The sequence below is a fragment of the Perissodus microlepis genome, chromosome 3 (genome assembly GCF_051167445.1).
Source record: "Perissodus microlepis isolate ML-2025 ecotype Zambia chromosome 3, ASM5116744v1, whole genome shotgun sequence".
In the NCBI taxonomy this organism is placed as follows: domain Eukaryota; kingdom Metazoa; phylum Chordata; class Actinopteri; order Cichliformes; family Cichlidae; genus Perissodus; species Perissodus microlepis.
In genome coordinates, this window is record NC_140463.1 from 33,862,287 (window position 1) to 33,877,555 (window position 15,269).

Here is a 15,269-nt window from a genome sequence, read left to right on the forward strand (position 1 = left end):
TTCCAGATATGTGAGAACTACGGTCCTAACCTGGATACGTGTCCAGAGGGGACGGCGTTGGGTCTGCTGGTGGACGCCAACAGTTGTCTCCACCTTTATGTCAACGGCATGGACCAGGGCGTGGCAGCCCAGGACATCCCTTCTCCCTGTTACCCCTTCATAGACCTCTACGGCCAGTGTGAACAGGTTTGCACACACATTAGTGCATGTTTTGCGTAAAAATCCAGAAATAATTTCTAGAATAAAACAAAGAGCCGACTAACATTAAAAAGAAGAACATGAAAGTGTAAGCTGAGAGTGGATTTATTTTATCATGTTTAATGAACTTTAAGTCCAAAAACAGACCAGAGACTTCATTTCTGTCACATTTGAAGATTGCCAAAGTTTAGGGGTACGGAAAGCCAAAAGGGTCATAGCAAACCATCAGGTGGCAGCACAGTTAGCAGTGTCACCTTTCTGTGTGAGTTTGCATGTTCTCCCCTCGTCTGTGTGGCTTCCCCCCAAAGACATGCAGTGAGGTTAATTAGTGATTCTAAATTGGCTGTAGGTGTGAATGTGAGTGGGACTGGTTGTTGTCCAGGGTGTACCTGTCTTAATAGATTTCCATCAGGTGTTACATGTACTACCTAGTCGGGGTTTTTCTTGGGCCCACAGGGGTCTGCATATAGTTAAAGCAGTGAGCCTTTGTTACCTTACTTAACAGAGGTCCATTTTCACGTATTTTAGGCTTTGGTTCATTAAACCTTACTTTATGAATCCTCCTTTATGAAAAGCCTCTTGGCCACTGAAACCATGAATTAAATATAATAGAGAAGTTTGAGCACAGTGTTGACCTCACTACAGAACCAGAACATCTACAAGCTTTTATTAGATACCCACGTGCGATGAGCGATGGCACTGAAACAGACCCTGTGCGTCTTTTAGGTTTGTGCAGCTCTTCCAGCTGCTACCTTTAGACCTTCGTGTAGCTGAAAGCTGTGAATACAGCTAGTGTGTGGACTGTGAGGCAGCATGTTTATCATATGTCATGTGCTGACGGCAGGTTACAATAGTCACCAACAACGTGCCAGCTGTGGGTGGAGAAAGTGGTGAGACCCGCTGTCAGGGCGACATGGAGAAGGCAGACATGGTTGATGGTACGAAGCTGACTCTTTTTTTTTTTTTTTTTTTTTTTAATATTCAAAGTGCTGAGGCCGTCAGATTGATCAGTTTTGCCTCCTTTTCTTTCACAACAGGAATCAAAGAGAGTGTGTGCTGGACGCCGCCTCCAGAGGTCAACCCCAATAAGACCTGCGAGTACCAGGCGCTGTGCTCGCGCTTTAAGGACATGCTCACGTTACCAGGTGGGTGCTTCATCTTTCAGCTTTTCTTCCCGAGACTTCATCTGGATCTAAAACGCAGCGTCTCTGTTTATTAAGATGGATACTTCAGTGAAGATGCAAAGTACAACCTGTGCTACTGTGAGTCCTGCCACAAACTCCGGGGGGACGAGGCGTATTACAAGAGAGGAGAGCCGCCCCGGGACTACGCCCTGCCCTTTGGGTGGTGCCGCTTTGGCCTCAGGTAAGAAGACAGCCTCAAGCTGAGCAGCGATGACATCACTATCCGTTTGACCTGAAACTAGCGAGGGAGTCCATGTTAATCTGTTCAGCTTGCTTTGTGTTTGCGTCAGTAACACACTGTCACATCTGTACAGGATGAAGTCCCACTGTGAGGTTTCCAATGCACTGAAGAAGTGGCACATCGCGTACCACGGCACCAGCGTGGGAGCTCTACGACACACGCTGGACCACAGCCAGCTGTTGCCGGGTAGAGAAATCACTGGCACGCCTTTTCTGTATTCACACGACGACTCCAGACACACGCGAGTTGTTTAAGGAAACACCTTAAAGCAGCTAAAACAACATTTTGACGCTTTGTCTTCACAGGGATGTCGTCCATCTTCTCGGTGTCTCCGGCGAAGGTGGAAGGGCCGAACGGCTACAGCGAGCCGGAGGAGAACAGCGCCCCCGGCAGGGAGGTGCCCAGGGTGCGACTCTCCCCCACCATGCGCTACTCTGGCTTGGAGATCTTTGCTCCCAAAGTGCAGTAAGTCACATCTGCCTGTTTTATGAGTGCTACCCAGCAGAGCTAACAGGAAGTGAGGTGGCTTTTTGTACTAACCGTGCACTTCTCCTCACGCAGATTTCGGGACCCCCGTTCTCACCGCTGCCACCAGGCTCAGGTGGGATTCCAGGTGTGCGTGCGCCCGGGCTCCTACAAGGTGGGACCCCCGACGCTCGGCCACAGCGAGCCCCTGGACCCTCGCTTCAGCAACTCCGAGATCGAGTGGATCACCAAGGAGCAGGGCGGCACGCTCCTCTACGGACTGCTCGTTCGGATCGAGTGAACGGAGCAATGAAGGAAGAATTTGGGTGGAGGCGGGGTAGCTCCACACGGCACTCCTAGTACTTTTCGAACAGAAGAAAAACTTGACAACCAAATCCAGCCCTGCCTTGAGCGAGAGACTCCTCTGGAATCCAGCTGTTCCTACTGTGGATTGTTGACACTTCAGCATCTTTGATTTGGTTTCGTTCCTTTCGCTCTCGGACTCTTTTAGCGGCGCCGCGGCGGTTTCAAAGGACAGACACTGCCTGCACTTTATGTTTCAGACACTCGTGGCCGATTTTTAAACTTCTCATCCACACAAAGCATTCGTTCATCCGCTGTAGGGTTTTTTTTGGTCATTTTTAGTACACTTTTCTTTTTCTTCTTTCTTTCCCGGAGCCTCACAAACGGCTTCTCTTTTTGGCACTTACTTTTAACACTGTGCTGGTCAGTGTTTTACTTTGGGAGGAGCTGCACTCCTGCCAGTCTGCACGTTAACAAACTGTCACCTAAAAAGACAAATGTGGGTAAAAAAGAAGAAAAAAAACGAGGAGAGTGAGGATGTTTTCACAGAGAAAAAAGAAGACACACTTGAATCTGGAGGGATTTTAAAACTGGAGTGGGTGGGTTGGGGGGCGGGGGGGTTGTTTACACATGTACCACTGTATGTTGCTGTCCTCTTCATGTCTCCACATTAGCAGTTTGGCTTTTTTGTTTGTTTTTAAATCAGCCCCGTTTGCAGTCTTGCCCAGCATCACTTCTTTATCAAATGGGAAAACAAGTTAGGACCTGGGAAATGCCCCTGCTGCACGTTTGGGATTGTCAAAGTGCAGGTGATGAATGATAACTAACGCTCCAGCCTTACAAGTTAAGGAGATATGAAATATTTTAAGATACTGTAGAATTAAACACGACAAGTTTATAGTACACTGTTTAATTTAAAGACATTACAAGCTTATTAGCATCTTTTTTTGCTTAGAGATTTTACCTTTCACACCTGTATAATGATTATGAAGCTACAGCGAGCCCCTTTTAAACCTCTCCCACATGGTTCCCTGTGATACCTCACCTCATTTTAAAGGTTTTCAGACAGTATTTTTTGAGTTTAAGGTTTACAAGAGAAAGGGATGAAAATGTGGATGAAGTCATAGGTTTAACAGCATCCGTAGCACACAGATGCTCTCCAGGTTCCTCTGGAAGTGCATCTCCCACTGTTGCTTGGTTACAGCCCTGACTGAAGCCACCTGAGCGTACAGGTCGGAGATGGGCGATGCGGGCCTGACTGTAACTGGAGTTTCAGCACTGCTACACCGCACAAAATCACTCGTTTCTTTAATCCGCACTCTCACCAGAGTCATGAACGGGTTCGCCAGTGTTGACCAAGTTGGTGTTGTCGTTAGTCAGCGATGGCCTGAGAGAAAATGGTAACTTCAGTTTGGTTCCTGAGATCCTCTGAAAGATTCACAAATCTTCCTCTAGAGAAGCATCCTGAATCAGTGCCACTGCTCTCTATTCTTTAGTGCTTGTGGGGTTTAAACAAACCAGAGTGAGAGGACGTTAATTACCAAGCTTCAGAAGGACGCGGTAGCTTTGAAGAGTCCTACAGGCTGACTGTATCTTCATGTGAAAACGCACATTTCCCCAGATGTTTAGCTTCTTCTTCTAAAGGTCAGCGAAATGGACTCACACCAAAAAAGGTGTGACCACCCTTTCATCCTTTCAGTTTACACTCGATCCACCCCCGGGAGCAGAGTCCGTGTCCCCGCGACCTACGTCCAGGTGTTTACACGTGAATGTTTATTCATGATTTACACTCAGTGTCAAACGTTTATGCTCAGCATCCACCTTGACTGCATGTGATCAGCTTCCCACTCTTCAGTTCAGTTTCCAACATTTCTTTCATTTAAAGAGCCAAACTCACTTCACGATCAAAGCTCGCTCACCTTCTATAAAAGCAGCTGTGACGGGGAATCTTAAGAGGAAAAGAAAAACACTTCCAATCAAAAATGTGAAAACAATAAAGTTATTAAGTGGGTTTATTTATGGCCCAGTGCTGCTTTGTACAATTTAATTTGTATTTTTTGGGGGGTTATTTCTGTTTTCAGTATGTCGCGTTGTACAGGCTGTTACATAACAGATCATATCTTCCTGATTTATAAAAAATAAAACTGACAGACAGTATGCACACATGGATGGGTAAAGTCTGTTTTTTCCCCTTTGAGCTGAAAAACAAACAGATGCTGAAAAGAAAAGACCAAACCAGCTGGTGCTTTTTGCTTCCTTTTTTTTTCACATTTTATTTCCAGTAGGAAAAAAGAAAAGTCTGGTCACTGACACGTTATTGCAGTGTTGCACACTTAATCACACCACCTCCAAAATCCTGGTGACTTGTAACTCTTTAAGGCCGATAGTGGGATTTTTCATAGCTTTTTTTTGTTTTCTGTACAGAAACAGCGGCTGCTTCGAGAGAAGCTCCGTCCTGCTATTTAACAACAAGCACACACAATGTGATTTAAAAAAAAAAAATGCAGACCCAGCAAAGAGGCAGATGAAAGTCAGAGTGAGGGAGTTTGCTGCTCCACGAACAAAAGATGTCTGACTGTAGCCAAGTGTGGTAGCGTAGTACTGACGGGGCCTGATCTACTCTGTGGTCCTGCTGGGTTGCATAGTCAGCATCTTTTGCAAATCTATCCTCAGCGGTTAAGTTGTTTCTGCACCAGCTTCACTTTTAAGTTGGACCCTGAGATTTATTTATTTATTATTCATTTATTAATTTTTTATTGTCTGCTAACAGAGCTGTTCACTCAGCCTCTTTAGCTTCATTTACAGGGAATAGTTGCATGAGAACATCTTTCCTTTGAGTGAATTAAAGTGACACAGGTGAGCTAATCTCTGAGGACACTGACTGACAGAGAGCACATGGACGACCAGAGGGTCACTTTTCCAACCAGAGCCTGCAATATCCACCAGCAGCCGAACTTCAACGAGCGAGCGAGACTTAAAGTGGACTTTATTCAGCTCGTTTCCACCTGCATCATTTGTTTGCGCCAGTTAGAAATAATCCTCATTTCTGGCATCCTGGACCCTGCTAGAGTCTTTCAGTTCATCCTTTCTCTGAAATCACACAGTTTAAAAGATGGATGTAGCTACTACAACTTCACCCACTCATTTCTGCTGCTGCCGTCCTTTTTCCCATGTGACGAGGAGGACATCTGACTGAAACCACATGCTCACTGGCTAATGAGTTGCGATTGACAACTCGTTAGCTAATGAGTGTTTATGACAGGGACGCTACATGCATGTTTTATACTTGTCTGAAACAAGCTTTTTTTCCTCTTATTCTTTTTTTCTTCCTCTGATTGGTTGTCATAAGGAGCAAGTGGGTGGGGCTTTGCACTCACTGATGTCCTACAGGTCCAATAATAGAAAAAACACCGTTTAGAAGAGTGAAGTGTGAGCTTTTAGCTCATATGGATTATTTCTAGACTGTAATCTCATAACTTTAAATTAGGGCTGTCAATAGTAATGCAGAATTAATCTGTCGTCACGATTAACGCAATTAAAATTTTTAACCCAACTAACCCATCTGGAACGGAGAATGACTCAAAATCCCTGAAATGTCTGTCAACGCATTTCCAAAGTTTGTCCAATCTGCACTCCAAATGGGTTAAATGTGTTACAATTTTTATTTTATTTTTAAAATTTGAATCATGATGACGTGTTAAGGCGTGAACCTTGACAGCCCTAATTTAAACTCTTGCCATATAAATACAATCATATGTCACTGTAACAGTCTACAGTGTGTAGCAAATTAGACTACTGTCTTAAAAACTAGAAAACATGTTAGAAATCCATCATAAGCTCTTTAAAACTAATATAATAACAACTGCAAATACAACAATAACTCACAATTTTGAGGGGTTACTCTCAACTTCTAAGAACTCAGGAAATAATGCACCACACAAATAAATTTTCTGTTCAGGATTTCATGTAAATAACTGTAATTTAGCATGCTGACTTAAAAACAATACAAATGTGCTTAACTATTTTCTTCAGATTTAGCTAATAAACATTAAAGTTAATGGATGAAACATGTTTTTAATTATAGAAACATAATTATTTTGGCATTTACCAACACTGATGATTTAGGTCAGCTGTAGTATAAACGTTACACTGCGTGGTGGTCTAATAAATGAGCACTGTATAAATGTATACGACAGAAAATAAGGCATAGGTCCACTTTAAGTCACTGATGCTGCGAAATGATGGCAGTGCCGCTCACGGCAGAGTCATCTTTAACTGAAGTTCAGCTGCAGTTCCTCCTGCTTTAATGGACAATCGCCTGCTCTGATTTTCTCAGCAAATTCTCAGAGAAACACGTAATTAGCATATTTCCCAACATGATCAAGTATTCCTTTAAACCTCCAGGCACAAGCACGGTTTAGCTAAACTGCTTGAAGTCTGGGTCGGTTGTATAATTTAGCAACGAGCTCACATTTTAAGTCTCAGAACCAGAAAAAGGGCCATCTTTTTTTTTTTTTTTGCTACGAAATATCCGTAAAATGAAGCACCTGAAGGAGAGGAAACCAAAGTGCGGCTGTTTATGGTTGAGTTTTTTCTTTTTTTATCCTGGAACAGAGATGTCACTTTAAGCAGCACGTCTGAATTAAAGACGAGTTGAGAAGGTAAATAAAAAAAGAAAACAAACAAACAAAAAAAAGAAACAAGAAAAAACCCTCCAGGATGAGCTCCGAGCAGACAAACGGACAAAGACCAAGTAAAAGTTTGGTTCAGCTTCTTTCAAATATACATCTTAACTTGCACGCGCGCACACGCATACAGAGTCTTTCAAATATACCAGAAACCAACAAGAAGGACAACGACAACAACAAAAAGAATAATAAAAATCCCACACAGATTTAAAAAAATAGCGAAAAGTTCTTTGTACACTTCCAACAACTAGTAACATGTTCTCACCCCTGACGTACAGCATTCACTCCCAGACGCAAGGTTGCAAGCTACAGCGAGTGCTTTATAAAAACGCATGGTCACAGTAGTTCAAATGAAATGGCTCCTTTTGTTTTTTTCTGAATAAATAAAACAGTTGTGACAAAACAAAAAACAAAAAAACAACCTTCATTACAAAACAACCAGTGCAGGACTTCCACGTCTTCTGACTTATTATTTAAAAAGAACTACAGCAGCTGTTTTTGTTTTTTTTGCTCCCAGTTTGGAAATTATTTTTTATTTATTTTTTTTAAAGAGGAGATTCATGGGTGGAAAAACCTTTCCTGAGCCCATCAACGCACGGATACAGCCCACTGCACCACATTAGCGAACTGGAAATGAGAAAGCTCTTCGTAAAAACCAGAGGAAATCTTTAAAAGTCGTCGGTGCTTACAAACTCTTCTCGCTCTAAAAAACAAAACCACACTCTCCTCTCTTTAGGTTTGCGTCAGGTACGTGAGGATGCCTCCTCGCTGCCCTCTGACAAAGTCAAACTTCTCTTATGTACCGCGCTGACGTGATGTCGGGGGGGGGGGGCGGAGTCTGGAAGCAGGAGGAGTAAAAAAAACAAACAAAACAAACAAAAGTGGTTGAACCGAGAGGAAGAGCGGGACAGCAAAACTATGGACAAAGGACTCAATTTTCAAAAAAAGTTTTTTTCTCTCGGGGGAAGGAAGAGGAGGAGGTGGAAGTACTCAGGGAGACAGGAGGAAGAAAGAAGGAATAGTTCTCCCAGAATTCATTGTGGCTGGTTGTTAGGAGAACAGTGAGGGGGGGTGGTTCAGAGAAAGAGAGACAAAAGGAAGGTCACTAAAGAGGAGGGGAAGGCGAGCAGCAATTAGATTTGAGATTTGTTCTGTCTCTCATCGTCTACTTTACAGAAGTTTTGTTGGTTTTTCTCCAGATGAACAGCTTCAGAACTTCTTGGGGCCCCAGGCCGATGCCTGCTTTGGGGCTACGCCTGTCCCGAATGTGGGGAAATCCTCGGCGCTGCTCATGTCGGGAGCCTGGAAGGAAAACACACGGTCTGATGAGCCCTTACTGCACAGACATCCCTCCAACAAAAGGATCATGTCATAAAACTAAAGACATCCCACCTTGTTCCCAGCCGCGTTCCAGGGAGCGTCCCGCACCACAAAGCCCTTAGCCGGACCCCCGCTGCTGTCGTCCCCTCCACCTGCTCCGCCTCCCCCTCCGTAGCGAGATGGAGGCTTCATGTAAGCTGCCAAAGTCTCTGTCTCCGTCACGCTGAGCAGCTGAGAGAGATGAACAGAATGAAAACTGCTCCTGAAAACAGCCTTTGTTGATGAGTCAGAATGATTTTCATTTCCTGGCCAGGATCCTGTGGATCTACTTGTTACCTCGAAGGCATGTAAAGCAAGATATTAATTTTAAAACATAGTTACAAAATAACAGAAACATGATTACAAATATACCACAAATCTCTTTATCTGGTACAATAACTAGCAAACCTCAACAGATAAATTGTTTTTTCTGTCACAATTTATTGGAAAAACGCATTTTCATCGGTGGGTTTTAATTATGATTATTATGCCTCAGAGTTCATCAATATGAATATTTCCTCAAATCCAACAAAAACAGATTTAAAAATACAGAAATGTAAAACAGAAGCAAAACAACCAGATTTAAATTTGGCTGATCTCCCCTTCAAGGTCGTCTCCTCTTGTACCTCTGTGCTGCTTTGAACCTAGCTGCTGTTCTTAGATCACTTCCTGTTTCTGACTGCTAGCGCTTGACTGAGAAGCATGCTCGTCATGTTTAACCCTAGAACTGCCAAAGAGGTCATTTTGACCTCCTGTGATTTTAAAAATCATGTAATGCCGTTAAAGTAAAACCCAATCATCTCATATTTCATCATTTCCTAAAATGGGTTTGTTCATCACTGCTGAGGATGGAATTTTAGCCGCATGTGCAGGACCGTCATGTCCATTTTATTTTTAGCCTGTAGCACATTTGATCAACAGAAGCTGACCCAACGTACTTCAGACAATTACAGGTGTTCAAAAGGTGTATTTTGTTGTGTCAATCAATCATTAAAATGTGTTCAGAAGTATATTGGTATCTGTATCATATCGACAATTAACTGGTATGAGATAAATACCATAATCTGCACTAGTGTTCAGTCTGTTTCACAGAAGAGCTGTTTAGAGTAAATAACACCAGCTGTTATTCAAAATTATTTTTTAGCCATTTTTCTTCTCCAATAATTAAATGATTTCAGTCTCTTTGCTGTAATCTTTATTATTGTGAATTCAAATGTGTATTTTAACTTAATTAAAAAATATTTTAAATAAGTTGAAACTTAATAGTTAAACACTTATTCTGTCAAATTTGACTTAGAATTAGAAAAATTTGATCCAAAGTAAAAAGTTAGCTTCTTTCTGTAGAGCTCAAAATCAACAGATGGATCTAATATTTGTTGGAGTTGTGTCAGAGAGAAAGTGTGAGTGACGTGTGCTGTAACTGCATCTCTGTCTTATATACAGTGAACTCACATATTCCTCCTCCAAGTTGAGCAGGTGATCGATGGCGTTATCAACGGTCTCAGGAAGGCCCGTCACCGTCACTTTGTCGGGCTCGTCCGACCCCGGCTGAGGGAACCGGATATCCACCTGAGAAACCAGAGGAGTGAAGATCAAACATTTAAACATCGTTTAACTTCAAAACGAGCGATCTATGAATCGATCCAACCAACCTTGAACTCCTCCATCAGCTTCCGGATGGCTTTGCCGCGGGCCCCGATAATGCGGGCGTGGGTCCTCGGGTCCAGGTGAACGTCTTGGCTCACCATCTCCTGCAGCTCAGCTACAAGCTGCTGGATGGCCTGGCGCGCCTCCTCCACGTTACGCTCGTACCCTGAGATTACGATCAGATCCTGGGTGGAAAAGGAAAGGATTTGAAGTGATCAATGGGAACGGCTCGGCACAGAGCCAGGAAAAGACAAAAAAGGGAAACGGACCTGCTGCTCGTCTCCTTTGTCGGGGAACTGGATGCTCACGTCGTGGTCTTTTCTGATCTGAGAGATGACGGCTCCTTTGCGGCCGATAATCTTGGGATGAAACTTTGGATCCACGGACATGGTGACCTTGAAACTACGCAGGGCCTGAGTGGAGACAGAGCCACTGTTTTCTTTCTTTTTTAAATACATGTTAAAGAATAAAAGATACTACACACGCTACACATTCACTGCTATCAGGAAATCATGATCCCCTGTGGTAATCTCCTAACTTTAAGAATTAAACTTGTGCTTCCATTTTTCCCCCTTTCAAAGTTTTTTAAAGAGGTTTTTCTAATCTGGATGGATGGCGTAATGATTGTGGATGATGAATAATCTGAAAATCTGTCGCTACAATCACAAGAAGCAAATGAAAAACTGAACTGTGATGATAAACATGACACAGTGTGTGCTTGTACCCTGTCCTCCTGCTCGGCCTGCAGTTCTTTCACCCTCTCCAGCAGCCCCTGTTTGGCTCGCTCCACGTTGGCTGCCAGGCCCGTCACCTTGATCACATCCAGCTGCTTCTCAGGCTGCGGCACCCAGATGTTCACCTACGTACACGAAACCCCAAAGTTCACACGTTTGGAAAGCACGGGTATAAAAAGTCCCAGTAGATGGCACCAGAGAGCAGCAGCGTGTCGCCTTACCTCGTAGTCTTCCATCATCTTCCTGATTCCAATGCCCTTCTGGCCAATGATGTAGCGATGCAACTCATAAGACACCTCCACGTCCTCTGTTATGGGCACCAACGCCTGAAGGAGGAGTAGGCAGTCACAGAGCGTGTGCTCAGAGATATTAATGAACATTAAACAGCGTCACATCTCAGCTTAATGAAGATACCGCCTACCAGCAGGGCTGCTTTAGCCAGCTCACATTTCTCTGCCCGCCCAGAGATGGTGATGATGTCACACTTGCGGGGCACAAACTCCGCCTCTGGACTGACCTCACCGTTCTCCTGTGGCGAAACCTCCTGAGCTGCAAGTTTACAATGAGAAAAACAGGGATTAAAAGTTTATATTTTGATATACAACTCTTAAACACAATTTTTTTTATACATGTAAAAGAATACGAAATACTACACATGCTACAGACTCACTACCATCAATAGATCGTGATCTGGTGGAACTTGAAGGATTGAAGAATTACACTCTACCCGACTCTGCTAGGAACAGCTAATTGTGTTTGTGTTGCCATCAGGGAAAGTGCACAGTGCTGTGCGACTATGCAGCGTCAACAATCATAACATTGACTGACCGTTATTTCTCCCGTCTCTTCTTTGACATTTTGATTTTCCTTTATCAGCTGTTCTAAATGTTGATACGGACAGAAGAGCAGGTAGGGAGGAAACTTGAGAAAGGCCTGCTCATTTCTAACCTAGTGTGCTAAACTGCAACAATATCCCCTCTGCAGCGGCAACATCTTCACAGCAGCAGCAGGACGTAGCTGCGGGTGCACGTTGTGGGTCGTTTCTAACCTGCAGCGCTGTCGTCTCTCTCAGGGAACTTGATTTGCACCTCGTGCTCTCTGGTGATGTGCTGGATGCGGCAGCCTTTGGGGCCCATGACGGCGCGATGGTAACGCTGAGGGATTGCCACCTCCACGGTCACCTGGGACTCCTGCTCGAGAGAGAGGAGGAAGAAAGAAGAAAACACAAAAGGTGAGCACACCGGGAGCAGGTTCGATTCCAATTATAAATAATGAGCTTATTGAAGCGTCCTTGAAATAACATCCATGTCTGTCCAAAGTAGAAAACTTGCAGCTACTTTTGACAGCATTTCTGTGACTTTCACACAATCAGAGTCTTATATATTAAATCAGCTTTGACCTGAGTGCAGATAGCGACCGTTTGTCTCTACGTGTTTTCCGTCTCTCACCAGATCCTCGATGATCTCCTGGATGCGTTTCTTTGCGGCCTCCACGCAGTCCTTCGCTCCCTTCAGCGTCACCCGCTGGCTGTTCGCTCCAGTGCGAGGGAAGCTCACAGCCACGCCGCCGTACTCCTCAGCCAGCTCCCGCAGCACCTGTCCTCTCCGACACACGAAGTGGCGGTGGTGGCGAACGTCCACCACCATCCTGTCCTCCACCACGTCGTCCTGCAAAGGGAGACGGCGAGATTGTTGAATTTAAAATCAAGAATCAAGACATGAATTAAATGGTGATGTTTTGTAGGACAAAGGTCGTCACCAGATTTTTGACCAGACTTTCCAGCTCCTTCTGGGCCTGACGTACGGCTTCTTCTTTCCCTACGATGGTGATCAGCTCCTGCTCTGTGTCGTCAGGCGACGGGAAGATGATCCGGGCGCCCGTCCGGTCTCGGACGCGGCGAATATTGGCCCCGCCCCGTCCGATTAAGAACTTGTGGTACTCTGGTTTGGCCTGCAGCTCAGCGGTGAAGTTGTTTACTTGCTGCGAAAGGCAGAGGACGGGAGGAGGATGTAAGTATTTAAACTTTTAGTAGCCAACATCCGTTGTTTTAAGTCACCTCTTCTATTTATTCGCTCTTTCCTGCTCACCTTCTCTTCCGCCAACTGCAGCAGCTGCTTCTTGGCTTTCTCCACCTCACCGGCGGGCCCTCTGATCGTCACCTTGTCGGAGCCGGAGCCCTCAGAGGGGAAGTGGATGTGGACGCCGCCGCAGTCTTCCATGATGGAGCGCACGAGGCAGCCCTTTGAGCCAATCAGAGAGTTGTGCAGCTTGGCTGGGATGGTGACCTCTGCCTCTTTAATGTTGGCCTGGAGGGACGAAGAGGGACAGGCTGAGATTTTCATGCAGTTTAAAAACTGACGACAAAGACGAACATTTTAGAAGACGTAATTAATTCCCAACAGAGGAAACCAATAAATATTCAGTCCATCCACCTTCTGCTGCTCATCCAGGCTGGGGTTGCAGAGGGCAGGTCTGAGCAGGGAACCTCAGACACCTCCTACAGCTCATCCGGGGCCGATACGGTGGTGTTCCCAGGCCAGCCAAGAGATATAATATCTCCAGCTTCTTTTAACAAAGAAATCTTAACCCACTGTCATTTTTTCCTCTTTTTAATATTACTTTTAGAATTTTGTACCCTTCTGTGGGATTGGAGAGATGATAAAAAAAAAAAAAACAAGCGAAACCAAGTACGAAATAGGATTTTGGCTCAGAACCATATCTAATAGTTCATCTCTGCATATGTGGTTTCGGAAAGTCGAGCGGTGTAGGGAGAATTAAATTCTGTTTTTAATTCTAGAACTGCCATAATGGCAAAGATGCCGTTTATTGAAGAAGTTAAGTTTATATCGACTCTTTATAATATAAAATAAGATTAAAGCCAGCCAGCAACCCGCCCGCTGATTTTCCTAATGCAAGTTAGGAGTGTTTTTTCAGGTTAACAACTCCACTGATCGTCTATGGATATGACTCGAATCAAAAGATTTAATAAATAATTCATCCAAGAAACAAAAGAAAGTAGATTTTAAAAATCTATTTTCTTCAAAACTCTTCAAGCATCAACCAAAAGCAACCACGTCTCACCAGCTCTCTCTGGATGGCGAGGATTCGGTCTCTGGCCGACTCGCAGTTGTTCTTCTTGCCCGTGATGACGATCATCTCCGAGTTACTGTTCTCCGTTGGCAGGTCGATCTTGGTGTTGGTCTCTTCGCGGATCTGGCAGTGCGAGCGTCTGCCGTTAGTTTTTGTCTTAAACGTTACATTCTGATCTAATAATTTTAGGAGTCAGATTTGGACAGAACCTGTAAAAAATAAATCTCACCTTCTTAATGTTGGCGCCCCCTTTGCCAATTATGTTCTTGTGAAACTGCTTGAAGATGGGAACGGAGAGCGAGAAGCTATTTTCAATCTGCGAGAGAAAGAAAACTGCCGTGAAGCGGAGTGTAAAGGCTGAGGGACGGGGAGAGGCAAGACGACAAAAACAGAGGGTCGTACCAGGTCAGCAATGATTTTCTGGAGAAACTTGGCGCATTTCTCCACCTCATTTTTTGGACCTCTCAGCTGGACGATGTCGCTCTTTTGCGACGGGTCGGGGAAATTGATAATGACCTAGAAGGCAGCGAGATGATAATCACCAAATTAAATTACAGCTGAGTCAAAACAAATTATTGAACGGTGATGACAAGGCGAGACAAAGTCTCGGGTCACAGAGGACGTTCACCTCGGGAAACTTATCTCGAACTTCTTTGATTTTTTCTCCTTTCTGTCCGATGATTGTCCGGTGAAACTTCTGCTCCACGATCAGATCTTTGGTGCGCTCGTTTTCCTTGAAATGACAAAAACGTAACAAAGAAATAAAGCTCTTTATGTCATCTGGCTCTATCAAACCAATGAACCTATGCTTTGAGTCCATTCTCACCATCCTCTGAACCATCTCCATGAGCTCTCGGCGTGCCAGCTGTACTCCTTTAGGATCTCCCTCGATCCGCACCAGGCCACTTCGCTCAGAATCCTGCGCGATTCGAACCGACACCTTGTACTGCTCCTTGATACGATTTACTGTAGTGATACAGGGAAAACAGCAGAAATGAAATAAGAGTGAAAACCTAAGGGGTGATGCCACTGTGACATCACCCACTCAGCTTAGCTTAGCATTTTATTCGTCGTCATCTGGGTTTTGAGACTGGATGTGAGCGATGGAGCAACCGGCACACTCACACTGAAACACAACCTGAAGAATGTCCTGCTTCACTGTCCCTAATACTCTTAATCAGCGGTCCCCAACCCCCGGGCCTCGGACCGGTACCGGTCCGTGAGTCGTTTGGTACCGAGCCGCGAGAGTTGAGGCTCAGGTGTGAAATGTATGGTTTTCAGGGTTTTTAATCGGTTTTCAGCGTTATTTTGTTATCGTTTACTCGGTTTTCCTGGGTCTTTTCACGTGTGTTATGAATAA

The 15,269-nt window shown here is 44.5% G+C and overlaps 2 protein-coding genes across 4 annotated transcripts in view; one reads left to right on the forward strand and one right to left on the reverse strand.

Moving 5' to 3' along the window:
• The window catches only part of neurl4 (neuralized E3 ubiquitin protein ligase 4), a 22,981-nt gene extending 18,425 nt beyond the window's left edge, over window positions 1-4,556 (forward strand). For both annotated transcript variants that reach the window (XM_084924119.1, XM_084924120.1), the window contains exons 23-29: window positions 7-186; window positions 1,043-1,136; window positions 1,236-1,343; window positions 1,419-1,563; window positions 1,697-1,809; window positions 1,929-2,088; window positions 2,185-4,556. In XM_084924119.1, coding sequence (XP_084780245.1) covers window positions 7-186; window positions 1,043-1,136; window positions 1,236-1,343; window positions 1,419-1,563; window positions 1,697-1,809; window positions 1,929-2,088; window positions 2,185-2,389 — 1,005 coding nt within the window. In that variant the 3' untranslated portion in view covers window positions 2,390-4,556. The remainder of the gene's footprint in view (window positions 1-6; window positions 187-1,042; window positions 1,137-1,235; window positions 1,344-1,418; window positions 1,564-1,696; window positions 1,810-1,928; window positions 2,089-2,184) is intronic.
• The window catches only part of hdlbpb (high density lipoprotein binding protein b), a 23,856-nt gene continuing 12,972 nt past the window's right edge, over window positions 4,386-15,269 (reverse strand). For both annotated transcript variants that reach the window (XM_084924126.1, XM_084924127.1), the window contains exons 12-28: window positions 14,736-14,875; window positions 14,538-14,642; window positions 14,312-14,425; window positions 14,139-14,225; window positions 13,901-14,032; window positions 12,907-13,125; window positions 12,578-12,799; window positions 12,268-12,486; window positions 11,868-12,009; window positions 11,241-11,368; window positions 11,041-11,145; window positions 10,810-10,944; window positions 10,355-10,498; window positions 10,091-10,270; window positions 9,891-10,007; window positions 8,472-8,630; window positions 4,386-8,381 (exon numbers count right to left, since the gene is read on the reverse strand). In XM_084924126.1, the coding sequence (XP_084780252.1) occupies window positions 8,289-8,381; window positions 8,472-8,630; window positions 9,891-10,007; window positions 10,091-10,270; window positions 10,355-10,498; window positions 10,810-10,944; window positions 11,041-11,145; window positions 11,241-11,368; window positions 11,868-12,009; window positions 12,268-12,486; window positions 12,578-12,799; window positions 12,907-13,125; window positions 13,901-14,032; window positions 14,139-14,225; window positions 14,312-14,425; window positions 14,538-14,642; window positions 14,736-14,875 (2,441 nt within the window). In that variant the 3' untranslated portion in view covers window positions 4,386-8,288. The remainder of the gene's footprint in view (window positions 8,382-8,471; window positions 8,631-9,890; window positions 10,008-10,090; window positions 10,271-10,354; window positions 10,499-10,809; window positions 10,945-11,040; window positions 11,146-11,240; window positions 11,369-11,867; window positions 12,010-12,267; window positions 12,487-12,577; window positions 12,800-12,906; window positions 13,126-13,900; window positions 14,033-14,138; window positions 14,226-14,311; window positions 14,426-14,537; window positions 14,643-14,735; window positions 14,876-15,269) is intronic.